The 27,485-nt window shown below is 35.7% G+C and overlaps 2 protein-coding genes across 2 annotated transcripts; both read left to right on the forward strand.

The window, feature by feature from the left end:
- Positions 1-1,638: 1,638 nt before the first annotated feature.
- LOC131649297 (uncharacterized) lies at positions 1,639-4,000 on the forward strand. The gene is made up of 9 exons (XM_058919088.1): positions 1,639-1,779; positions 2,044-2,137; positions 2,217-2,435; positions 2,528-2,621; positions 2,759-2,897; positions 2,981-3,138; positions 3,240-3,360; positions 3,441-3,611; positions 3,848-4,000. Exons 1-9 carry the CDS (start codon positions 1,639-1,641, stop codon positions 3,998-4,000), a joined length of 1,290 nt encoding a protein of 429 aa, XP_058775071.1.
- Positions 4,001-6,898: 2,898 nt separating this feature from the next.
- LOC131649378 (uncharacterized) lies at positions 6,899-12,756 on the forward strand. Its single transcript, XM_058919160.1, has 8 exons — positions 6,899-7,781; positions 7,951-8,392; positions 8,499-9,406; positions 9,513-9,706; positions 9,773-10,730; positions 10,904-11,122; positions 11,218-12,075; positions 12,176-12,756. Exons 1-8 carry the CDS (start codon positions 6,899-6,901, stop codon positions 12,754-12,756), a joined length of 5,043 nt encoding a protein of 1,680 aa, XP_058775143.1.
- Positions 12,757-27,485: the final 14,729 nt, after the last annotated feature.

Genomic DNA, 27,485 nt, shown 5'->3' on the forward strand with positions numbered 1-27,485 from the left:
GGAAGTCTTTTATTAAAGTTCTTCGAGTATTTATTTCAGGGGGAGATTATTTATCTCAGGGGGAGATTGTTAATCTCAGGGGGAGACATATTCATATGCTTATGCTATAGCTGTGTAATTTGTCTTTTGCCGTCTACTCTTTCTGATCGCAAATTCATATCATTTATATATGTTTTTGTCATCATCAAAAAGGGGGAGATTGTTAGAACAAGATTTGTTCTTATCAATTATCTTAGTTTTGATGATAACAATAATATGAATTTTGCTTAAGATAATATGGTACTCTAATCCAATGCAATTTCCCTTTCAGGAAATATATATAAAGAGTACGCATAATTCAGCGCTCAGAAGATGTGTCTCAAATGGTTCAGCATGCAACATCAGAACATGGTCTGGCAAGACATCAGAAGATGGTCGAAGCAGAATCAGAACATGGGTCTATGGAAGCATCAGAAGAACATGAGATCAGAAGCACTGAAGATCAGAAGATGGTATCACGCTCAGAAGCACTTCAAGGTCAGAAGATCAGAAGATGCTGTGCACCAAGCTGTTTGACTCTGATGATATTCAAACGTCGTATTCACAAACATCAGATCAGAAGGAAGTACACGTGGCAGACTACGCTGACTGACAAAAGGAACGTTAAAGCTACTAAAGGCTACGTCAGTAGACACAGCGTGAACAAGGCTCGAGGTAGTTGACAAAAGCGTATAACATTAAATGCAAAGCTGTACGGAACACGCAAAGCATTAAACGCATTCAACGGTCATCTTCTCAACGCCTATAAATATGAAGTTCTGATGAGAAGCAAGGAGAACGATTTCGCACCAATACAATTCAAATTAACTTGCTGAAACGCTGTTCAATTCTAAACTCAGAATCTTCATCTTCATCAAAGCTCACTACATTGCTGTTGTAATATCTTAGTGAGATTAAGCTTAAATTGTAAGAGAAATATCACAGTTGTGATTATCGCTTTTAAGAAGCATTTGTAAACTCTTGAATAGATTACATTAAGTTGTAAGGAACTAGAGTGATCAGTTGATCAGTATACTCTAGGAAGTCTTAGCAGTTAGCTGAGCAGGAAGTCTTGGCAGTTGGCTGAGCAGGAAGTCTTGGCAGTTGGCTGAGCAGAAAGTCTTAGGAGTGAACTAAGCCTAGAGTGATCGTGTTGATCAGTAGACTCTAGAAAAGTCTTAGGAGTGAACTAAGCAGTTGTTCCTGGAGTGATCAGGTTGTGATCAGAAGACTCTGGAAGACTTAGTTGCGGCTAAGTGGAAAACCATTGTAATCCGTGCGATTAGTGGATTAAATCCTCAGTTGAGGTAAATCATCTCTGCGGGGGTGGACTGGAGTAGCTTCGTTAACAGCGAACCAGGATAAAAATAATTGTGCATTTTATTTTTATCGCTCAAGATTTTAAGTCACACTTATTCAATCCCCCCCTTTCTAAGTGTTTTTCTATCCTTCATCACCTTCCCCGCGATTTTCACTCCTCCTTCGTCTCAAGAAACTATCTTCTTCTCCATCCCCCCGTCTCTAACTTCTGTTAAACACTGTTTATATTAATCTCCATTTGATTCATCTTTGATAATTAACTGAAATCTCTACTCTTCTTGCACAGTTTGTATGTGAATCATGTCTCGCCCTATTGAGCCATTGAAAGAGATCAATGATTCAAAAGATTTGTGGAAGATTGCTGTTAGATGCAAACATCTATGGACTGTCACAAGTTCTTCAAACAAAGAACACGTGGAGATGGTTTTGGTTGATTCTAAGGTACTGTAGCAGGATATGGTTCCCCACTGATTACTTATTATATGTTTTGTGTTGATTAACCACTGATGATGAAATGTTCGTTTCTTTCAGCGTGATAAGATTCAGGCTGTTGTCCCTGCTTATTTGCTTTCCAAATTCAAATCTCAAATTGAAACAGGAAACTCTTATATCATGTAAAATTTTAAAGTTGGGAGGAATGATTTTGCTTTTAAGTCGACAAATCATACATACAAATTGGTTTTTTGTGGGTCAACTTCTGTTAAGAATGCAGAATTTCCTGAAATCCCTCATAACTACCTTAACATTATTGCTTTGAATTCCATAGTTGAAGGAAGGTTTCAATCAAATGTTTTGGTTGGTAAGTTCCCTACACCCTACTTTCAGAAATTATAATTTATTTTTGTTGAAAAATTTTAACCAATCCATTTTTTTCTTAGATTTGATTGGAGGAATCACTGATATCACTCAAACCCAAGTTAACGGTGACAACAGCAAGAACAGAATAGTTTTTTCAATTGTAGATGCCAGCAAAACAGTCGTACAATGTACTCTTTGGGGCCAACTTGCAGTTCAGCTATATGAGTATTATAAGAATAATAAGCAAGCATCAAATATTGTCATTGTACTAATCAATGCAAGGGTTAAAGAGGCTCAAGGTAATCATGCATGATACAATAGTTTAAATGTAAATGCTCAATATCTTTTATATCCAACAGTTGTAAATGTTTCTTCAATTCCTGTGATTCAGGAGGATTTCCAGTTAGTGTTTCCAACACATGGAATGGAACGAAACTGTTGATTAATGACCTTGCTATTGAGGAAGTCAAGAGTCTAAAAGAAAGGTGCTATAGCATGTGTCTGTTTCTTTATTATATCGTTTGGAATGCTTATTGATCTTCTTCTTAACTGTCTTGCATAATAATTTATTAAACTTGATGTTGATTTTAATTGAATTTAATGTTGTGTTTACATTTTTCAGACTTGGTGTTGATTTGCCTTTGTTATCATCTTCAAGTGTACAAGTTGAGACGACGCAAAACTCATTTTATTCTGACTATGACAAATTTGTTTGGAAGGCTGAAATAATGAGTCTCTCTGAGATAACGAATCTGCAACATGTAAGAAAGAATGATTGTTTCCTTATATTGCTATCGTTCTTAAAGCCTCATATAACTGTAATTGATATTCGCCAACTTTGTAGGAAACAACCTGTGTTACCGTTGCTACCCTCGATAAGTTTGATGCTGGGCAGATGGGGTGGTACTATGATGGATGTGTGGAATGTACAAGGAGTGTGACTGCCAAGGATGGAAAGCTGAAGTGTTTTAAGGATCATATTAGCCCAGAACCTGTGCCACGGTATACTTTATATTCCTCTTCCATTACCAACTGGTAATGTTTATATTCTCTTACAAACAGTGAAGATTGATGTGTTCTCCTATGTTTCATGAATCATTAAGGTATAAGCTTGATATAACAGCTGTTGACGGCAGTTCGAAGGCAAAGTTCGTCTTTTGGGACACAGACTGCGTGAAGTTAATTGGGAAGTCTGCTCTTCAAATGAAGATGGATTTAACACAGGTATGTAATTGTTGCATAAAACAATATTTAAATCAATTGTTTTTGGTTTTTAAGGTGTCTAATACTTTTTATTCTTATAGTCTGTTGATTACGATCCACTTGAGTTCCCTTATGAACTTGACTCCATATTGGCAAAAGAATTGGCAATTAGAGCTGTTTATCAGCCTAAAAATGGGAGACTTTCTGTCATTGGCTTCAAGACTGATGAAGATGTGCGTAATAAAATTAAGGAGAGTTTCAAATTTGAAGAGGTAATCTTTTGTAATCTTCGTTTGATGAGTGCTTAGTTTTCTTAGGGCGTACACTAACATGAAGATATTATTTTCACCAGACCTCAAAGCTTCGACCACCAGAACCTCTGTCCCAGGATGACATGAATAGCATTTCTGTATGTATTTTTTACATGTGATATTCTTTACTTGCTGGGCAACTTTATCATTGTGTCATTATTGTAAATTGTATCGTTGCCTTTCTTTATTCATGATAGGAACCTCTATCTGCATCTGCAGAAAATGATCTGAGCATTGAAAATTCAGGACTCACTCCATGTAAGAGACTTATGAATGATGCAGTAGAAGATAATGATAGTGTACAACAATCATCAACAAAGATGGCCAAAGATATTAAACAGGAGAAATAGTTAGCTTCAAAATTTATAAGTTTTAAATTTACATTGCCTTATGATCAAGACATTTGGTTTATTTAATTAGTTGGATGATATTTTATTTTGCTGTTCTGGTACTTAGTTTATCATAATTGTTGAGTTTGAGGTTTTCTAAAGACTAAGATATGTTGAATTACAATTGTCCCATTTAGTTATGATATATACAAGGTTTTCATTGATTTGAGTTTATCATGATGAGCATTGTTGGTTAATCTACTTCTGTTTGAAATGCTTCTAATGAATTTGAATTTGAATTGCTTAAATAATATACCATTGCTGTCATATACTATTAAAGATTTTAATTGATCGAATTTCGAACAACCTAAAGTTTTATCTTTAACACTATCATGCTGTATTGATATGCATTTGTATATGTTTTATAATTTAGAATTGATGGCATGGTTTATATTCTAAGTAGAAAACAAATACTCTAATTAAAAAATACCCTGTCTAAATGAGCCTAACTATAAACATTTTAAAAAACATATATGTGAATAACAGTTATGGAAAACTATGTAGAAGTTAGGTTCTGCCCTTACAAATTGACTGTAACAAGTTTTGGAAAACTATAAGTGTCATCATTACATAGATATTTTGATTGTGATTGACATATTAGGTTTCTAAATCCAAAATGGTGAGTTCATTCCTGACAAGCCAATGTAACTTAAACCATTCAGCAAATTATGAAGTTGTGTTAACAATATATTTAAACATCAAAAAAATGTATAGTCTGATCCAGATAATATATCCAGTGCAGACAAAATAAGTAACCTTATATTGAATACTATCGTGGTTTAAGTTATAAACATATCTACATAAGTAGGGTATCAACCAATAATGGACAGGCAATGTGTACACATTGCGAATTTAACGAGAAAATTAAAGAACAACACCATATATGCAAATTTAAACATTAAAGATAATTCAGTACTACCTTCATTATGAAGGTTACTTAATCATGCATCAAAATATGTCATGGCCAATAAAACAACAGTTATCAGCACATGTCTTAAATATCCTTAACAAAAAAACAATTGTTTTGATTGTACCCACAGTTAAGTTAAAATCAAGGAGAAAAAACAAATACACATAGATAACAAAGCTTAATTGCTGGTCTGCTTCACTTTCCTCTCAACCCTCGCGTACAAGATTTCCTGGTCTGAATTATAGTTGAATACCACCTTATCACCGACCTTCAACTTTCTGTCCTGTACAAATGCATACCAACCATAACCAAGATACATTTCAACGTATTTTCTGTTTGACTTCAGAATCTTGCACTCATAGAAAGATAAGTCTTCAAGATCATACAGCCTGCATCCTGTTACGTACGGTCTTAGAGCTTTCTTTATCACCTCCTGAGGGAATTGCTGCATCACAAATTGGTTGTTGTTACAAATTTTCACATCATTAATCATACAAACATCACTTTAATATTGAAATTAGATATCTTATAAATGATGCAGTAGAAGATAATTAATAGTCTGCAACAATCACCAACCAAGATTTTGAAGATATTAAAAAGTATAAATAGTTACATGATTTTTTCTAACTTTTGAATTTCCCATGCTTAATGATCAACACAATTAGTTTATTGAAGTTGTTAAATGATGTTTGGTTTGTGTTGTTGCATTACAAATTTGTTGTTATTAACAATGTTCACATCATTGACCGTACAAACTAAAGTACTGTTGAAGTCAGAAATCTTACCATCACTTGATGACCTCTAATTTGGGACTTGGTGATCTCTTTTTCCCATGATATCTCTTTCTGCAGCACTTGATCATTGTTATTCATCTGAGAAGGCTGGCCAGCATCACGCTCCATTTTCACATCCTTCAGCAAGGCATCATGGTTTGCTCCAGAGGTTTGCCCTAATTCATTCGACAAAGAAGCAGTTTGGGTCTTTGAGCTTTGCCCTATTTCATCCTCCTCAACTTTCACTTCTTTCAATACAGATTTGGTGTTTCCATCAGATACTTCATCGTCATCAGCTTTCTTGCCTAAGATGCAGTTGATTTCCTCAGTGTCAAGAGACAAGAACCTGTTTTCAAACAGAAGTTACCACGGTTGTTTCCAGATTATTATAAAAAAACGATCAAATGGATGTTGCAACAAAGACAAATAGAGGTATGTACGTTCTATCAATAACCTTACCCGCAACTCCATGAAGAATAAGACATTTTCGCAGGGATGTGTTGAATCGAATGCTTTGGGAGTATGTTTCTTTGACTGGTTTTGTTTTTGCATGCAGGGGATAATAGTAAGAGGAGCTATGTGATTTGATTTTTGATTATAACACAAGAAGAAAATCTGGAAGCAAATCTCAAAAGGTATGGCCTTGCAAAACGTGTCTGCCCTTTCACATTACAAGTATAAGTTGTTACTATTCATTGGTGAGGGATTATACTTACTGCATTTGCGTTTTCCAATGTTTTTTTTTCTTTTAATTTAATTGCATTTTTCGTTAATGCCATTTTTCTGTATTCAATGTTATCATTGATTGTAACCTTTTTGTGGTTTACCAACAGTTTTGTTATTTTACCATTAGTTGATTAAATGGAATAATTATGCTGACCAAACACTTAACCATCAACTTTAATATCCCCTCTCATGTCTTTAACGTTTTTACTGTGATAATTATATGGTTAATTATTAATAAGGCAAAGCACGTTAAAAATAATAGCAAATACCATTGTGCATGGACATTTAATAGGTATACACATCCTTACCATATTCTCTCTGTTTTAATTGGCTGACTGTTCAAATAACAAAATAGGTATGAGAAAAAACTTTTCACATTAGAATTCTATAGGTGTTGTCTTTTATTTTGTTTGCATGAGGTATACTTAGCAAACCATTTACATAGCTATTATGGAATCAGACGATTGTGAGAGTAAGAAAGTTGCAGCATTGGCAAGAAGAAGGAGAAAACAAATTCTCAGTGAAAGAAGATTTAAAAGAAGTAGAGTTGGTGATAAAGTATTGGATTTTGAAGTATGTTTCAGTAGGAACTATGATCCATCCATTGAAAACATCAGAACACCACTTTCTAACATCACTTCTTCGGTGATTAATCAAAGGAGTCAAAACTCGAATACACATCCAGCAGAGCTTCTAAGGTCATCAGCAACGGGTAGAAACGTCAGTGTCAATAAGTTTCAGAATCAAAGGCAACGCAATGCTTATAAACTGAAGTCAAATACGACAACACCCAAAGTTGGTTCATGCAGCTCAAATTCAACATGTACTATGGATACCATGTCCCCTAACCTGGTAGCTGCGACATCATATCATCGAACAAAGACAATTATTCAACCAAATACGCCACGGCTGAGCAGACAACATGCTTTCAATTCTCCTGTTAGCCTCGATACAAACACACCTTCAAGTGGTACAACATCTTCCAATGCTAATCAAGTCTTCAAAAACGTTAATACACTGCAAAGTGGACCAGTCGTTTCATCCAGAAGACAATTGAATGTTGGTGCTATTCAATCTATGGCCGCCAATCTATTCAAAAAATTCTCAAATATTGATCATTATGGTGAGTCTTCATCCACAAGCAATATTCACCGCAACACAAGTGTTAATAAAGAAGCAGATGAAACCGTTGAAGATGGAACAACGGATGATTCAATATCTGATAGTGATTGTGAGTTCATAAATGCAAATCCTGACTATGACACAGCATCAACTCTTGATGATGAAGAAACTATAGAACCAAACTATGCGCCGCAAAACATGAAAGATTCTGGTACATATGTATAGATATATGTAACACTTTATTTTATACTTCAAACTAACTAATGTGATTTGATTCCTGTAAGCCATGCCATATTCAATGCTGCAGTCATGAAACATCTATAGTTGTGACTATTTTATTCTAAATTATGACTTGCTTCGTTTTTGTTTGAATAAAACAGGCTACTCTGATATCGGTGATCCAATTGTCGAATGCATACATTGTGGAGCACTGATGTGGTATCAAGAGAAGCCAGACAAACGAAAACATAGTGCTGTACCCAAATTCCAATTATGTTGTGGAAATGGTAAAGTTGTGTTGCCGCTTTTGAATGAACCGCCACTGTTACTAAAGCATCTATTGTCTGATGATAATGATTCAGACTGTATAAACTATCAGCAGTATTGCAGATTGTACAACATTATGTTTACCTTTACGTCACCCGGAATGAAGTTTGACAATAGATACCAATCGGCAGGAGGACCGCCTAACATAAGGATACATGGACAGACTTGCCATAGAATTGGGAGCATGCTCCCTTTAGATGGAGAAACACCAAAATTTGCACAGCTTTATATTTATGACACTGATAATGAAATCCATCATAGAATGGAAGGAATAGGGTAATGTCTGAATTCTTCCTTTGTTTTATGACATTATTCTGTTTTACCTTCTTCTATATAAGTTCATAATGCATGTACACTAACTGTTTTATAAAATGTGTTTCAGTCATAATCCTAATGTGAATCCAGAAACGGTTGGAAAATTGAAACTTATGCTTGATGAGTTCAACACACATGCTAAAACATTTAGGATGGCAGCAGATCGACTAAAAGATTCTCATGTACCCGATCTAAAATTGAAATTAATCGCCGATCGATCCAAGGACGGAAGAGTTTATAATCAACCAACAGTTTCTGAAGTTGCCGCACTTATCGTTGGTGATGTTGATACAGGATCTAAGAGACATATTATACTTGAGAGACAGAGTGGGAGGCTGAAAAGGATAAGTGAGTTTCATCCAAGTTATCTTGCTTTACAATATCCACTTTTGTTTCCATATGGCGAAGATGGTTTTAGAATCGGTATTCTACACAGGGAAACAAAAGCAAAGAAAAAGAAGAATAAACTTACTATCAGAGAATGGCTTACGTTTCGGATTCAAACCAAAACAGCCGAAGCACACACACTTTTGATGTCCAGAAGGCTTTTTCAGCAATTTTTGGTTGATGGTTTCACCATGATGGAGTCTCAAAGGTTGAATTACATACGCAAGCACCAGAAAAAACTAAGAGTTTCAAAATACAATAATTTGAACGGTCCAGAACAGAATCAGAACACTCAAGGAGCAAACAAGGGTAAGAGGGTTGTTTTACCATCAACTTATGTTGGAAGTCGAAGATACATGGAGCAATTGTATTTTGATGGAATGGATATTTGTAGTCATATTGGTTTTCTTGACCTTTTTATCACATTTACATGCAATCCAATGTGGCCCGAAGTTAAAAGACTGCTTCACCCAATGAGGTTGCAGCCCCATGATCGTCCCGACATTATATCAAGAGTTTTTAAAATTAAGTTGGATGAGTTGTTGTTTGATTTGACTAAGAAGCATGTCTTAGGGAGAGTGGTTGCATGTAAGTCATATTATTAATTTCATGCCGTCAAACTATGTTTTATGTTTATCACTTCTATTTAAAACCTCATATAATAATAAGCTCTCATTGCTATAATTTTATGCAGATATATACACCGTTGAGTTTCAAAAGAGGGGTTTACCACATGCTCATATTTTGCTATTCATGCATCCGCAAAGCAAGTATCCCACTCCCGAGGATATAAACAACATCATTTCAGCAGAGATACCATCAAAAGAAGATGATGTGGAATTGTATAATCTGGTGAAGAGACATATGATTCACGGTCCGTGTGATTTGGCAAACATGCTGTCACCTTGCATGAAAGACGCAAAATGCTCTAAATTCTTTCCAAAAAAATGGCAGCCTCAGACCGTAGTTGATCAGGATGGATATCCTGTGTACCGAAGGAGGGATACTGGAAACACTGTTACGATAAAAAACGTTGTTCTTGATAACAGATCTGTTGTTCCTCACAATCCATATCTGTTGAAGAAATTTCAAGCTCACATTAATATGGAATGGTGTAATCAAGGTACTTCGGTTAAGTACTTATTTAAATATATAAACAAGGGGTATGACAGGATTACCGCTGCTGTCGTAGGAGACAACGACAGTCCTTTGACCGCTAAAAATTTCGATGAAATCAAGCAGTATCTTGATTGTAGATATGTCTCACCAAGCGAAGCATGTTGGCGAATATTTTCTTTTCCCATTCATGGAAGGTCTCCTACAGTAGAAAGATTATATTTTCATCTTGAGGGCGATAATTCGGTATATTATACAGATTACGAACTGATAGATGAGGTTCTTGAAAAACCAAGTGTGAAGGAATCAATGTTTACCGCTTGGATGGAAGCAAACAAAACATATCCAGAGGCCAGAAATCTGACCTACTCAAATTTCCTCACTAAGTTTGTTTATGATAAAAGATACCGACGATGGAGACCGCGTAAGAGAGGGCACACCATTGGAAGACTAATATGGGTTCCTCCAAGTACAGGTGAGCTGTATTACCTGAGAATGATGCTGACTGTTGCAAAAGGGCCAACATGTTACGAGGATATAAAAAAGGTCGGTGGAATTGTTCGGGACAGTTTTAGGGATGCATGTTTTGAAATGGGATTTCTTAATGATGACAAGGAATATGTTGCAGCTATTAACGAGGCCAAAGATTGGGGTTCGGGACATTTTTTGAGAAAGTTATTCGTAACTATGCTATTGTCCGGTACAATTAACAGACCGCGTCACGTTTGGCAAAAAACTTGGAAGATGCTGTCCGACGGTATTCTGCACCAACAAAGACAGTTAACTAATATAAAAGGTACATTATTGTGATATAATTATAATAGATAGATTATTTCTTGTGTGTATAACAAACTTTTATGCGTATCTCAGTTTGAGGATCTCACAAACAAGGAATCTTCTAAAATATGTTCCATTTAAATTAACTTCCATGCCACGACATATCAAGTTTTAATTGGTGTTTTTTTATAGATATGCAGTTAACAGAAGCTGAGTTGAAAAACTTGACCCTCATTGAGATTGAGAATATGTTGCAATCCAATCGAAGAAGTTTGCACGAATTCAAAGACATGCCAAATCCAGATGCTTATGTCACACGGCACGTTGGAAACCGACTGATTTACGAAGAACATGATTATAATACTAAAACTGAGCGAGAAAACTTCAACAATCTCTTTCGAGCCCTTACAGGTGATAATTTATATTTATACTATTTGATTGCATAAGCTGACAGTCCCACAGGTAGATATTTTTTGAAATATCACAATTTACATTATGCATGATAGATGAACAACGCTCAATCTTTGAAAAAATCATGGAAGCTGTCGGAAAACAAAGAGGAGGGGTCTTTTTTTTACACGGTTATGGAGGGACCGGTAAAACTTTCATGTGGAGGACACTATCAAGTGCACTTCGTTCGAAGAAAAAAATTGTGTTTGTTGTTGCTTCAAGCGGTATAGCTTCGTTGTTATTACCAGGTGGACGAACTGCTCATTCCAAGTTTAAAATTCCTGTGCCAACACTTGACAACTCCACTTGCAATATTGACAAAAACACTGAACATTCTCAATTATTCGAGGCAACGGACGTGATAATATGGGATGAAGCACCTATGGCTCATAAAAATTATTTTGAGGCATTGGATAGAACACTTAAAGACGTCATGACCAAGAAGGGATTTGGGAATAAAATCTTTGGCGGCAAAGTTGTTGTTTTTGGAGGAGACTTCAGACAGATTCTTCCAGTTGTTCCGAGAGAAGCGCGTTCTGATAGTGTTCATGCATCCATATGCTCCTCTTATATCTGGGACTATTGCCAGGTTCTAACACTGACAAAAAACATGAGACTTCAGCAGGGAAGCGATAATACAAGTTCTAATGAATTAGCGCAGTTCTCAAAATGGATTTTAAATGTCGGTGATGGTAAGATATCTGAACCAAATGATGGATTGGTGGACATAGAGATTCCTCAAGATTTATTGATTACCAATTATGAAGATCCTATCAAAGCTATTGTTGAGAATACATATCCCAATTTGGTTAATGTATTCCAAGATGTTGCATATCTACAAGGAAAAGCAATTCTTGCCTCAACCATTGAAGTTGTGGATAAGATCAATCATTATGTATTGGACCTTATACCAGGTAATATTTATTTATTCTTTTTTTGGTGCATGGGAAAAAGAATATGCAGCCTATGATTTTGAATTTACTAATGTTCGTATCTTTCTGTTGATTTTTTTAGGTGAAGAGAAAGAGTATCTTAGTTACGATTCAATCGATAGAACTGACTCGAGTTATACCGAAGCTTATGAAGTGCTAACTCTAGAATTTCTTAGCAAATTAAGGACATCAGGTTTACCAAATCATATAATCAAATTGAAAGTTGGTACTCCCATTATGCTTATGAGAAATTTGGACCAGTCAGATGGATTGTGTAATGGAACAAGATTGATTGTCACAAGGTTGGCCAATCATGTCATTGAGGCAAAAATTATTTCTGGCAAGAACATAGATAACCTTTTTTACATTCCTCGAATGTCTATGTCACCTTCAGAGTCACCGTGGCCATTTAAGTTGATTAGGAGACAATTTCCAATTATTGTCTCTTACACAATGACAATTAATAAGTCTCAAGGTCAGTCTCTTGATAGTGTTGGTTTGTATTTGCCTTCTCCCGTGTTTAGTCATGGACAACTTTATGTTGCAATCTCAAGAGTTACTACAAAAAGTGGTCTTAAAATCTTAATACACGACAAAGAGAATGTTCCGTGCTCCACTACCACAAATGTTATATACAAGGAGGTTTTCCAATCACTTTGTTAGAAGGTAAGCTTATTCTTCTTTTCCATCTTTGTAACTGTATATGAAACACAGAATATTTATATGCCTTAAATTTTATTCTTAATCATATATTGTTTTATACATTTTATAATGTAGGTATACGATGCATGTTGTTGCCTGGTTGCAATCATACAAGAAGATAGCATCTGATATTTATACCAGCAAATATGGTTATTGTTTTTATTTTAAGACATAAAAAATTGAATGTATTAATAGCTTTTTCATTGTTTTGCCGTTTTGTGTCATGTGTTTAACATTTATTAATATTTACTAAAACTTGGAAAACACTTAGGCTAAATATATGTCGTTAATTTATATAAGGGAACATTACAAGTGATAGACTGATTCATGTAATATCATCCCGACCAGACCCGTGCGATAGCACGGGTTTCCTACTAGTTTGGTACCAAAAGAGGACATGACATGTGTAAGAGAGTATCCATAAAAGTACACTTTGATGGTCCTCCCTCTTTTGACTATTCTAATTAGGCGTCATTCTTATAGCATATCTCTCATAGGTTCTTTGGTTCTACAACCTTCTTCTTTGTGGATTATAACGTAGTCTTGCGTTAATAACTCTTGATTATCTAACTTGACGGCCATTAGGGATTTTAGTAGTTTTGTTTTTGAATGTCCCAAGGGCGGGATCATTATATGGTCATCAGACCCTCTGAGTGGTTGGGGGAGTTTGAGGGGTCTAGTATATGGATCCAAATGTTCATATCTCAGTCTCTTGGTAAGCATTTTATTGTATTGGAAAAAATTGGATAGGGTCTTCACTCAGACCGAAATAGTAGCCTGCATGCCCTAGTTTGCAAATATGGATCATGGATTGTTCTAATTTCTTTTAATTGCTAACATATCTTGGGGTCGCATTCGGATGTATACTCTCGCTTTATAAGGATCTTTCTTCAAATAGGGTGTGTTTTCACTTTATTGATCTTATCTTATGAGTAGTTAAAAAATTTGTTTGCCTTGCTAGATTAGTCTTTTAAGTTAAAAACTTCTATTAGGTAATTCCTTGTTCGTTGTTAAAGATATAGGGGTCGTTGTCCCTTATTTTTTTCGTGTCTTTTCTCAATTAGTGAAATATCTTTGTCATTTTGTTCTTAGTTCTTAGTTTCCTCCTATGTCCTCCTTTTCTCAATTATTGAAAGGCAAGATGTGTGTCAATGTCACTAATCACAATGGTTATACTTATGAACCGTTGTAATACTTAAACATAGGTACTGGGTTCGAAATCCATCAACACAAATTATGTAAATCATAAATGACCTTTGATCACGATTACAATTTATAACTATTATGAAAAGTGCCCAAAGTTTATTATATAATATGTAGATTGCTTGTTTTCCATACACCTCACTAAAGAAATACAAGCTTTCAAATTGATGAAGAAGTCTATAATCTAAAAATTAAGCTATTTTTGAAAATCAACTTAAACAAACCATTGTTTTTTCTGATTGCATGTGTCTCATCGTGCATTTCATGCTCTTTTACATATATATTATGGTTTATTGGTCTAACTCCTTAGATACATTGTTATCTTCGATTATAATTAAATTTCCATCATCATCACTTATCATCGTAATTTTTATAATTGTAATTTTTACGATCATTAGTGTTGATGATGAGGCATATTATCTAATAAATTGTAGTTAATGAAATTTAACTATAATCGAAGACAACGATTCATTTGATGAGTCGTGTCAATATACCATAATATATATGTAAAAGAACATCAAATGAACGATAAGACGCGTGCAATTTGGAAACAATGATATATATAAGTTGATTTTAAAATATAATTTAATTTTTAGATTATAGTTTATATGTCAATTTAAATTAATGTTTTTTAAGTGAGGGTTAGTGAAACAAACAATCTACATAGAATATGATAAACTCAAACAACATCATACAACAAAACCAGATATTATAAATTTGTGAGCAATAAAAAATAGGCAAAATACTCTTTTTGGTCCCTTATGTTAACCTCGGGGTTCATTTTGGTCTCTTAACTTCAAAAAGTGTCATATTGGTCCCTTAACTCTTCAAAAGGTGCCATTTTTGTCATTTTTGTCACATTAGCGACGGAAAAACTCAAAAATTGGTTGCTAAATCAGTTGCTAATATGATAAAAATGACTAAAATGACACATTTTGAAGAGTTAAGGGATCAACATGACACTTTTTGAAGTTAAGGGACCAAAATGAACCCAGAGGTTAACATAAGGGACCAAAAAGGGTATTTTGCCTAAAAAAATATATATTATAAATTTCAAAGACGCACTTTTTATTGAAACTAATCATGGAACAGGAATCAATTCTGAAATTCATCTAGTTTGTGAAGCAATGAAAAATAAATATAAGGATGAAGAAGCTTACACAACAACTTCATACTTTTTATATTTCTTCTCATTGTATCTCAAACTAGATGAAGTTTGTTGCCGCTATTGTTTCTTCATTAACTAAAAGGTGTTGTTCTTGTTGAGTCCTACAATAACCATATCAACATGTGAAAACACAAACTTATTTGTCAACAGAGTGTGAAAAACATCTTCTTTGTGAAGCTATGAAGAAGAAGTACAAGGTGGATGAAGTTTCTATCATAGCTTCATGCTTCTTGTACTTTTTTCCATAGCTACACAAAGAATATGTACCATAGCCAAAGTATGATTTTTGTTAAGGTAGTGAAGATGAATCTGAAAAAATGAGAACAATTAATCAACAAAAACAACATGCAACAAATGAGATAATGGGGAACTATCTAGCAATAAGATGTAAGAAGAATAATACCTTAACGTATGAAGCACAAGATTCACGGCTAATGGCGAAGAAGAAGAGAAAAAATGGGTGCTAGGGTTTCACTATGAAGGAAACGACACTACTGTCGATAAGTGATAGTTAATTCGCTTATATATGAGTAAATTATTTTACAACGGTTATCTATCAACCGTATTGATAAGTATTTATTTATTATAAATATATCACAATGGTGGAACGTACCAACCGTAGTCATATCCCTTTGAGTTTTTTATATAAAAAAAAATTGCGCCTTAATATTAAAGGAATAATATATATATATGATGGCACTGAGGTTCGAACCCATGAGAGTTTTATGGTTTTACTACGGTCGGCTGCACAACCGTTACTATATACAATTAAGTTTTAATAAAAAAACAAATATATATATATATATATATATGGTAGCGCCTTATTTTAAAGATGTCACCACGGTGTAGTGAAGAAACGTGGTGACCATGGCATTGTTGTTTACGTGTTTTGTAGTAGCGGATGATTATGGTATGGGAAATCGATGTGTAAGATTTACATTACGGGGAATTTTCTTTTGTGACATCATGTGGATCTCTACCATGGGTTTCTTCTTATCCTTGGGTTATGGGATTTTGTTTGATCTCTTGGATTTCCTGGTCCAATGGGTTTCTATAAAAAAAATCTTTGTTTCTTATTCTCCTTTTATTTATTTTTCGCTCTAAACCTTAGAGTTTTGTATCTTAATAGTTTTTTTGCGTGTTTCTTCTAAAGTTCTTGGATTATTTTCATGCTTAATGTTTGGTTGCTCGATCTTTTGATGTTTCCAACTATCTGTCATATCTTTGGATACTACTGCTATCAACCCTCATATCATAATCTCTTTACAGGTACCTTTATTTCTTTACTCTTTCTTTATATGATTGCTTTAAAATTTGTTGCACTATACCAAATTTGTCTTTTAGCAGCACCCCTACGAAAGCGCTTTTAGGAAAAAGCGCTGGTATAGGCTTCGCTAAAAACAAAATTAAAAAACACGCTAAAAAAGCGCTCTTATAGGGGGGGTTACAAAAGCGCTTTCCAAAAGCGCTGGTATAGGGGGGGATACGAAAGCGCTTTCTAAAAGCGCTGGTATAGGGGGGTTACGAAAGCGCTTTCTAAAAGCGCTGGTATAGGGGGGTTACGAAAGCGCTTTTCAGAAGCGCTTTTATAGGGGGTTATGAAATCGCTTTCAGAAGCGCTGCTATAGGGGGTGGGCTACAAGAGCGCTTTTTCCCCAAAAAGCGCTGGTAAAGGCCTGGCTACGAAGGCGCTTTTCAGAAGCGCTGTCATAGCCTTTTTAAAATTAAAATTTTTTAAAAACAAAATTATTCTAAACGCGCTTCATCGTTTCCAAATCCCTAATTCCTCTTTCTCTTCCATTGCTGCCCACAGAAAACTTAGAAAATCTTTGAAATCCCTAATTCCTCTTTCTCAGCATTTCAACTCAGAAAACATCGTGCCATTGTTTCTCGTTGCCCACCATTGTCTACTGATGGAATGAACCCGCATGGTATTCAAAGTATCTCGCATAGCACATGGCCTGTGATTCTTATGATTTATAACCTACCTCCGTGGCTATGTATGAAGCGTAAGTACATGATGTTATCTATGCTAATTTCTGGGCCTAAACAACCAGGGAATGACATAGACGTATACTTGGCACCGTTAATCGAAGATTTAAAGTTTTTGTGGGAGAACGGTGTGGAGGTTTACGATGGGTATAGGAAAGAAAGTTTCAACTCGAGGGCGATGTTGTTTGGAACAATTAATGATTTTCCAGCATACGGAAATCTATCCGGGTACAGCAATAAAGGTCAAAAGGCGTGTCCTGTTTGTGAAGATGAAACCGATATGACATGATTGGAGCTTTGTCAGAAGAATGTCTTTCTCGGCCATCGTAGATTCTTAAATTCTAATCATCACTACCGTGGGTGGAGAAAAGCATTCAATGGAAAGGCCGAACATCGTACAGCCCCGCCTTTTTTGTCAGGTGATCAAATTTTTGAAAAGGTGAAAGATGTGAGCACTCAGTTTGGCAAGCCTTTTGCACATTCACTTGTCAAGGGTGGGTGGAAGAAGAAGTCAATTTTTTTTGAACTTCCATATTGGAAGTCGTTGTACGTAAGACATTTCCTGGATGTTATACATATTGAAAAAATGTATTTGACAACGTCATAGGTACGTTACTCAATATACAAGGAAAGTCTAAGGATGGCCTTAACATAAGGAAGGACATGGTAAACATGGGAATGAGAACTGAATTGGGACCTGTGGTGGTCGTTTTCTTTTACCTCCCCGTTTCACTTGGGAGGACGGCACGCTAAACCCTTCACGCGAAATTTGGAAGGAGAATGCGCCCGTGGTGGGATGAATTTTGTTTCAGTTCTTCCTACGATATCACACGAACTTTCTTATTTGTCCTACGAGTAGGAAAGGGGAAAAAAGATCTCAACTAAACCCTAGGAGTTTGCTAAGTGTGGGGATTTACACCTAGACTAGAAATTCTGGAGTCCGGGGGGTCGGTTATACATAGGGAAGTGTTTAAACACCCTACATATCTGTAGTACTCTACAGGAACCTTCTCTGTGTCATTTGTGTTTGTGTTTATTGCTAATGATTGGGAAAGTTTCTCCTTTGTATTAGGAGAGAGAATTGAATTGATTTTAAAAGACAGACAGACAGACAGCTGACTATTTTTGGTATTTTATTAGCTCGCTGAGATTCCTTGTGAACCTCATGCCTACATATCCCTAGTGGAAGTCAGAGCTTAATGTAGTTCGGGGAACTAACTAGGGAAATTAATTATTTTTGGTGCCTTGTTTGAAGCTCAAGGTTGAAGCTTGGAATTAAATCTCTGTTTACAGTAAAGAGACATGAAATTATCTCTACAGAGAGGTATTTGAACTATTCTACCACAAACATTTAAAGGAGTGACAGAATAACTGAATTCATTTCATTCAAGAGGGGGACCTTACTTGTGTATGTGCAAGTATACCAGTCAAATGCCTCTTAAATGAAAGAAAGATGCTCATCCAAATTAGGGAAAGTTACCACATGTCTGGGTTTTACTGCCAGCTCATGCCTTTCAAAATCCTAAATGGGAGACTTGATTAAAATTGAAATGAAATGTTTGTTTGTTTGAATGTGGTAGAGTAGTAAAAATATCTCTTTATGGAGATAAGCTATGTCTATCTACTGTATAAAAGATTTGACTTTAGCTGGCTTGTATGAGGCCCAAGCTTGAGGCTTTTTTTTGATTGATTAATTAATATTATTGACTCTGGGAGATGACTCCACTGGGGATTAATTACAGGGTATTTTAGTGTTCTGTACAAAGCCCAGAATTGAGGCTGACTCTACTTAGGGAGACTCTATTTATGTGCCTTGTACAAAGCCCAAGGTTGTGGCTGACTTTAGCTAGGGAAAAACACTATTTTCTGCCTTGTACAAAGCCCAAGGTTGTGGCGGACTCTTAAATGAATTAAGTATTGATGACTATATGGGGAAAGATCCTAAGTGTTAGGAATCTTTGACACATGAAAGATATGGTTTATCTGCCTTGTACAAAGCCCAAGGTTGTGGCTACTGAGTGATGAAGGACTCACTGGGGAGACTCTATTATCTGCCTTGTACAATGCCCAAGGTTGAGGCTGACTCTTGACAGGGGAGTTTTATTGTTTGGGTGCCTTGTATGAAGCCCAAGGTTGAGGCTAACTGTTTTTTGTTGGTTTTGACTCTAATGAGGAGGTTTTATTTATTAAAAGACTATTTTTCTTTGGAAGCTAACCCTTTCCAGGGATTTTGACTCAGCTGGTGAATTTGTCTGTTAAAAGACTGACTTTTATCATGTTTTTTGGAGGCTGACCCTTTCCAGGGGTTTTGACTCTTTTGGGGAAATTATCTCCTAAGAGAAATGAATCTTTATTTTTTTGACATTTTTATTAATTGACTTTGGAGGCTAACCCTTTCCAGGGGTTTTTTATTAAAATGAAGGAATGTGTGGAAGCTAACCCTTTCCAGGGATTTTGACATTTTAGACAGATGTTGGAGGCTAACCCTTTCCAGGGGTTTTTTTATTAAAATGAATGGCAGAAAGATTATCTAGTGAGACTTCTTGTTTAAAGCCCAAGATGAAGGCTGACTCAATGCTGAGGATGATCAAACATGGATCCTAGACTCTGCTAAGGAAGATTGATGAAGATAAGGGTGACAGAGACTGTCCATGTCTCTCATTCCAAAAAGTGTACTCAATGCAAAATTGAGACAAACTTAGCTTGTTTAAAGTCTGGTTTAAATTGGAAGAAACTCACCAGGGTAGGCTAAAAGGTGACTAAAGACCTGTTCCTATGTTTATAAGAAACCTGATGGGTCCTTGTATACAAGCTCAAGAGGAAGGTGGAAATGCTTTTAAGAAGCCTGTGGGTCCTTGTACAAAGCCCAAGAGGAGGCTAATCGAGGGTCCTTGTTATAGCACAAGAGAAAGCTATGTGGTTTTGAACTTATTTTGGCTCTAAGCAAATGGGTAAGAGGTTTCACCGGGAATAATTCCTCTTTGGGTGGATGTGTCCTATATTTTTGGATTCTAAGGTTTTTACCAAGATGTTTCACCGGGAATAATTCATCTTGGGGGTTTGAACTACAGATCTCTAATTAGGAAAGAGCCTTCACCGGGAAGACATTCTCAATCCTAGGTCATATTCCTATAATATATATATAGTTTAACTGTCCTAAGGTTTATACTCAAACGTAGTTCTAAACAAATATGTGCACAGTTTATATTTGACAGTAATTTAAATAAAGACTGTAAATTGAAAGCTTGTAAAGCCTAACCTGGATGGAGTGGAGGCCTTTGAAGAAGTATGTACAGAGCCTCAAAAGTATTTTTATTGTTTTTGTTGATAACAGTTGAATGTATATGATAAACAGTTAATGGTTTTTGAAAACAGAAGAAGTGAAGATGGACAAAGGTCACATAGGTATCTGAAGAGTTTCACCGGGAATAATGCCCTTCAAATACCAGAAGAATGTTTTGAAAACAGAAAGAAGATTTTGAAAATACAGTTTTGAAAACAAGCTAAGAAGAGAAGGTTTTTGGGACTTACACTCTATTAGAGGCCCAGTACTTTGCAGTACTGGTGTAAAAGCAATTTAAAAAAAATGATCTGGAATGATACAAGGTTTTGTTGTTTGAAAACCTTAATCATTCGTTTAATCGGAGACTGATAACAGCTTTTGAAAATTGACAAAAGTCAACTTAATTAAAGTAAAAATAAAGATTTTTACTTAATTAAGACCTAAATAATTAGGATTTTATCATAAAATTATTTACAAAGTGATTTAGGTTAAAACAAAGTGAAAAATATGTATTCAAGTATTTAAGAAAACACCTAAAACATACTATTTTAAACCTAATAAAAATACATGAAATAAATAATATTTTTATGATTTTTTTGATTATTCACAAAATAGGTATGTTAAATAAGAAGTGTGTGAAAAATGAAGTGAAAATGATTTAATTTGATAGGTTAAATATTCATGTGAAGTTGTGAAGGAAATAAGTGTGAAAAGTGGTAAAAAATATAGAAATGTCTTCACCAAGGCTTGAACTCACGCCCTTTAGGTCACACACCCAAAACCAAACCACTGGGCCAGCGCGCGCATGGTGATAGTAACTTGCACTCATTTGGTTATGTTTTAAAACAAGTAGTAAATCATTGAAAAATAAAAGAATCAAAAAGTCTGGGGCGAGGGGGATTCGAACCCCAGACCTTGGGCACGCGCAACACACAAACACTCTCTACCACTGGGCTATCACGTTTTAGTCGTTAATGAAACAGGTATCAATCAAAATAAAATAAACTTAGACCTGAGTTTGAAAATTGCGCGCCACCACCATCTTCGTCTTCAACCTCAAGCTCTCAAATTTCAAATTTATGAACTTGCTCATTTCTCCACCATTTGCAAAGATGTAAAGACCAAACTTGCTCTAAATTTACTCACGATTCTAAATATGTAACTAACATGTACTTATATTAACTACATCTAACTAATTTACCAGAAATCGTGAAGAACCCTAAAACTTAAAAATCAAATTAAATGACTATGCTGAAAGATAAATGAATGATGATAGAGGGTTTTCAATCCTCTGATGATGCTGAACAAGATAGAATCGAGCTTTATCACAAAGAGTGCTTAAATTAAAGAGGTGAGGTTCAGAAACTTACCTCTGAAACTGAAGGTCGTGAGGATGATTGAGAGCACCTGGGCTTGAATGAATGATCTCAATAGCTTCCCTGAGACTCAATGATGCTAACTGGATGTTTATTATAGCCTGAATCCTTCTGAATTGTTCTATGGACCTCCCTCGATTTCAGCTTCAAGTGAACATGGAGGGTGTTGAATTTAGAGTTACAGATGGGCTGCAGCCATCTGGTTAGCTTCACTATGACCTGAGGAGTGTGCCTGGATGATTGGCTTGGCTCAGAACCTCCTGAATTACTCCATGGACCTCCAACTGCAAATGCTCCAAAGTGAGAGCAACAATGGTGTTCCTCCACTTACAGAAGTGATCCAGGTGCTTGGATCACCTCAAATGACCTCCCTTGAGATGTTAGAATGCTCACTTCCCAAAGATAAGCTCTGGTTTGAAGAAATCGATTCTTCTTGCCAAAGAACTTTGAAAAACAATGAACAAAAGAAAAGAAAGAGAAAGCAAGTAATATGGTTGCTTTGGTGTGTTTTTGAATGAGGAATGCATCTGTATTTATAGGCAAATGGATCAGTATAGCTGCAGAGGAGTGAGCTTCCTTAGTGAAGTTGATTTGGTTTCTTAGCCATGAAGGAAATTTGCAAATATCTCTTATGCAATGATGAGAATTTTGATTCCATTTGATCAATCCCCTAGCCCTCGATTTTGCTTGATCTTAGGGGACAATTCTGAGCCAGAAATGAGCTCTAATTGGTTGGTGAGAAGATTCCTTGGGTGATTCATCAATTTGCCATAAATTCACAAATGTAATCATTACATAATCACATGTTCTTGTTTTTAGAATCTTCTTCAATTCTTATGGCATGGTGAAAATGAATGCATGGCATGTTTGCAGATGTATTATGGGTCATGTAGCATCTATATTTGAGGTCATGTGCACAAAATTTCAAAGTTCCAAAATGATGCATGACCTATAATTTTACTTCATGAGGCCAACTTTGAACAAGCATAACTCTTAGCTCAAATTGAATTTTGAGAAGGTTGAACACAATTTGGAAAGCCCTAAACATCTACTTTAAATCATTAGTTTATGTCTTCTTCAGAATCCTTTGGGAAATTTGTGAAAAATGAGGCCAAAGTTGGAAGAAAACTAGGTTAAAACACTTAGAAAAATTTCTAAGTGTTTATGACCTAAACTTCAAAATTTCCAAAACTTCATAAATGGTTGATCTTTTGAAAAAAGTTCCCTTGTAAGATGTTGTTTTATTTGGCAAGATCTACAACTTTCATGTTGGAAGTTTTTTGAGTTGTGTAGGTGAAATTTTGAGATCTCACCATGCCTTCAAAAACCCTAATTCCCGACTTTTCGCTCCTTGATGAATTTCTTTGAATTTCTTTGGCCAAATGACTTTGACATCCATATATTGATGATATTGATCTTTGAAAGTCATTTTTTGACCAAAAACCTTAAAAGTCAATGATGATCCTTCACAGTTGACTTTTTCCTGACAAAGTGAATTTTTGGGCTTTTGTGTAGAAATAAGATCTTCTCCCCAAATGGATGATATAAATGGATTATATGGAGGTAGTAGAGATCCTTGAATCATGTCTTGAGTTTTGGATTCATGCCCTGATCAGAAGTCAACTATCTTGGTGAATTAGGTCAAAACCCTAATTTGTCGACCATGTGAAAGTAATGACTGTAGACTTTGAATTGAAGTGTGATGTCCAGTAGACCTTGTAATATGAGTTATTTGAAGATGATTGATGTCTTTGAATGACCCTCTGAGGTTTTTTAGGGTTTCCCAAATGTGATCCCTGATTTCAGTCCTTGATAGGCTCAAAACCCTAGTCTGGTGACCTGAGTAAACCTGTACTCATATGACTGGATGTCTAATCAATCATAGATGAGAAAAGTGAAGTTTTTGAGCCCCATGATTGTATTAGAGACTAGTCTTTGTATTGATTGATCCTTTGCCTGAGCTTTCTTGTCTTTGAGCATCCTCGATTAGGTACCAGATGGAGAAATGACTGCTCTGGGTACTTGTCTTGACTTGATGAAAAATCCTGAAGATATGTCATCTCAGGGGGGGTCAAAAATTAGGGTATGACAGGACCCGTGATGAAAGGAAAACGAACATATCTGCCACCTGCTGTTTACACTCTATCTAGAAAGGAGAAGAAAACATTATGTAAGTTCCTCAGTGAAGTTAAAGTTCCAGAAGGATGTTCTTCAGATATTAGAAGACTTGTGTCCATGAAAGACCTCAAGTTAAAGAGTTTGAAGACGCATGATTGTCATGTTATAATGGAACATTTTTTACCAATAGGTATACATTCTATTCTGCCAGAAAAAGTAAGAAGCGCAATAACTAAGCTGTGTTTCTTCTTCAGGTCAATTTGCAGTAAGGTGGTCGATCCCGCGATCTTACCAACATTGCAAAAAAAGAGATAGTTGTTACTTTATGTGATCTTGAAATGTATTTTCCTCCCTCGTTTTTTGACATAATGGTTCATCTAGTCGTTCATCTTGTGAATGAGACACAATTGTGCGGACCAGCTTATATGAGATGGATGTACCCTGCTGAACGTTATATGAAAATATTAAAAGGGTACGTGAAAAACAGAAGTCGACCGGAGGGCTGTATTGCCGAACGATACGTTGTTGAAGAAGCGGTTGAGTTTTGTACTGAATATCTGTCAAATGTTCAATCAATTGGACTCCCCAAATCTCATATTGTCGAAAAAAAAGAAGGAAAAAGGCTAATTGGAAATAAAGTTGTGACAATATCAATGGTCGAACGGGATCAAGCGCACTTGTATGTTCTGCACAATGAGATTGAGGTTGAGTCGTATGTTGAAATGCACAAGGTTGTTCTCCGAGATTTAAATCCGAATAGAAATGAGAACTGGATAGTACGAGAGCACAATCGAAGTTTCATACCGTGGTTTAGGGAACATATTTATTTAAAGTATCGTTCAGATCCTGCTTCGGTAACAGAAAGGTTGAGATGTTTAGCCTATGGTCCAAGTATAATTGTGTTTTCATATAGCGCATACGCAATTAATGGATACACATTTTATACCAAAGAACATGATGATAAAAGTACTATGCAAAATAGTGGTGTTACCTTGGTAGCTGAAGCAATGCACATATCAAGTGCGAATGACTTAAATCCGAAATTTGCAAATTTGTCATATTTTGGGGTTATCGAGCGCATTTTGGTGTTTGATTACGCATAGTTTCAAATTCCTGTATTTGGTTGCAAGTGGGTTGAAAATAATAGTGGCATACGAATGGATAAGTCAAGATTTTTGCAAGTGGATCTCAACAGGGTGGGGTACAAAGATGAGCCTTTCATTCTAGCCTCTCAAGCTAAACAAGTGTTCTATGTCAATGATCCGACAAGTACGAAATGGTCTATAGTGCTTTTATCAAACAAAATAGTTGATGAAAACATTGGAGATCAAGGTGATATTGGTGTTGCCATTGAATCTTGTACAAGAAACGATCAAGATGAGAACGAATCTTGTACTAGAAATGATCATAATGAGGGTATTTGGATCAATCCAACCGTCCGCGTTGTTAAGAGACGCGTAGCATACAATCCTACCAAGAAAAGAAAGAGACGTTAGTGAAAAAGGTAATAGTATACATATTCCGACTAATGTTATATATTCAATTTGTATAGTTTTTTCAATTTGTATTCCGATTGTTACAATACTTATTCAATTTTGGTGCATATTTTCGTTTTGTACATAACTTTTGAACCATGTATCCGTTTGTCGACTTCTTTACATGTAACTATACTATTTTGACAATTCCGGATCTGCTCATTCACTTATCTTTACATTTCGGGACTGTTTTTTTATCGGTTTTGGTTCTGCCCGTGATCAAAAGTCGGGCTTAGGGTCTGAATTTCGGAAAACCGACTTCATTTTTGAGTCCGTGAGGACGTTTTACCATAGCCATGTAAATTTCGTTCAATTTCGACAACTTTCTTTTTTTGTCGCTTATTCTGATTTCACCGATTTCGATTCCGATTTACTTGTACATGCATGGTTTGACTTCCATTTGACTTGTATAGATTGTTATCTTATTAATAGTGTACTAATGTGCTTTAGTTTGTTTTATACAGGTTCAATGGCTAGTAATCAAGAAAACCCACAGGAGAACCCACAAGAAAACCCACAAGAGAACCCACAAGAAAACTCACAAGATATAGATGCTCCGGATACATCATCAAAAGAAGTTGCACGAGGTGTGTCCCTTATGAAGGGAATCATTCGACATAGAGACCAAGGATTGATATATAATTTGGAATGGAATTCTGATAACCAACCAATTGGTCCTAATTCTACAAAGTTGACAAGCTATATTGGTACACTTGTTCGTTTGCATATTCCAGTCTCCGTAGCTAAATGGAATCTGAAAAGCAAAGAGTCGGACGAGAAAAAAGACATGATTTGGGACGAGCTTAAGGTATCATATATGGTTGTTGTTATTATCTTGACGATAATTTGATTAAATTACTTATACTAACACACTATATGCGTATGTTTGTTTGCAGAGGTCTTTTACCATACCAGATGAGCGTAAACGCTTCATTCTTAGTTTGGCCGGAAAAAGATATAGAGGGTGGAAAGCTTATCTAACAAACAACTGTCTTAAGGATAAAGAAGGAAACTTTCTTGAAGAGGCCCCGGGACGTCCAAAAAAGTATGAGATGTTCATTAATGATAATGATTGGGCTAAGTTTGTAGAGCAAAGAGATGAATCTTTTCGGAAAAGGAGTGCCACAAATAGTGCGAGAGCCTCAAAAGCCGCGTATCCATACAAAAAAGGGCGTTTGGGATATGCACGCTTAGAGGAAAAAATTGTAAGTAAATAGAAATGCGTTTTAATTAATTGTCTAAATGTGTTTTATTTGACGATTTTATTTGTGTCAATGCATATATAGTTAGAGGAGACGAAAAGTGAGGAAACCTCACTTCCAGTACATGTGTTGTGGAAGGAAGCTCGTGTGGGCAAGAATCAAGCTGTCGATCCCGATGTTCAAAGAGTTTATGCTGAATGTGTAAGTATAACATTGTGTCTTTAATTAAATCAAATGTTTTTTAATATATAAATGATTTTTTATCTCCACTAATAATTATTGAAATGTAAATGAATTACAGGAGACCTTGTCGCAATCGGTATCCACCGGTGAGGACCAGGATGATAGGAGCGTACTTAGTAGAGCACTAGATGCTCCTGAGTATCCCGGTCGGGTGAGGGGTAAAGGTCATGGTGTGACTCCAACCTCTTTTTACAAGCATCTTAGGAGAAGATCAAATCCTACCAATGAAGAAGTGTTGCAAAAATTGCAGGAATTGCAAGCACAAGTCTCTGAATTGCAAAGAGATAAAGATATGTATATGAGAGAAAAGTGCAACACTTCATCGGTGAAAGAAACTAGTGATAAGGCTAGTATCAACTGTCAAAGGAAATTTCCCGAGGTAATTATAAATTTTTTTCCTTACAAATTGTTCTATTTTATTAATGATAATGACTTTATATTTACTATTGGTTTAGGGCATTTCATCTTGCCAACTATACTTATCGTCACCGAATTATCGCCTAGTTGGCAAGGGAAAAGTGCACAACACTTTGGGAGATTTACTTCACCATAGACCGCTCCCGGATGGAC

The sequence above is a fragment of the Vicia villosa genome, linkage group LG1 (assembly GCF_029867415.1).
Source record: "Vicia villosa cultivar HV-30 ecotype Madison, WI linkage group LG1, Vvil1.0, whole genome shotgun sequence".
In the NCBI taxonomy this organism is placed as follows: domain Eukaryota; kingdom Viridiplantae; phylum Streptophyta; class Magnoliopsida; order Fabales; family Fabaceae; genus Vicia; species Vicia villosa.

What these genes read in the sequence shown, in the direction of transcription:
- LOC131649297 (XM_058919088.1), top strand. Translation starts at nt 1,639, where the DNA reads ATGTCTCGCCCTATTGAGCCATTGAAAGAGATCAATGATTCAAAAGAT. An exon ending in AAGGGTTAAAGAGGCTCAAG is followed by an intron (nt 2,436 to 2,527) that starts GTAATCATGCAT and finishes CCTGTGATTCAG; the next exon opens with GAGGATTTCCAGTTAGTGTT. An exon ending in GTCAAGAGTCTAAAAGAAAG is followed by an intron (nt 2,622 to 2,758) that starts GTGCTATAGCAT and finishes TACATTTTTCAG; the next exon opens with ACTTGGTGTTGATTTGCCTT.
- LOC131649378 (XM_058919160.1), top strand. Translation starts at nt 6,899, where the DNA reads ATGGAATCAGACGATTGTGAGAGTAAGAAAGTTGCAGCATTGGCAAGA. An exon ending in TTCACGGTCCGTGTGATTTG is followed by an intron (nt 9,707 to 9,772) that starts GCAAACATGCTG and finishes AAAAAATGGCAG; the next exon opens with CCTCAGACCGTAGTTGATCA. An exon ending in TGTATTGGACCTTATACCAG is followed by an intron (nt 12,076 to 12,175) that starts GTAATATTTATT and finishes TGATTTTTTTAG; the next exon opens with GTGAAGAGAAAGAGTATCTT.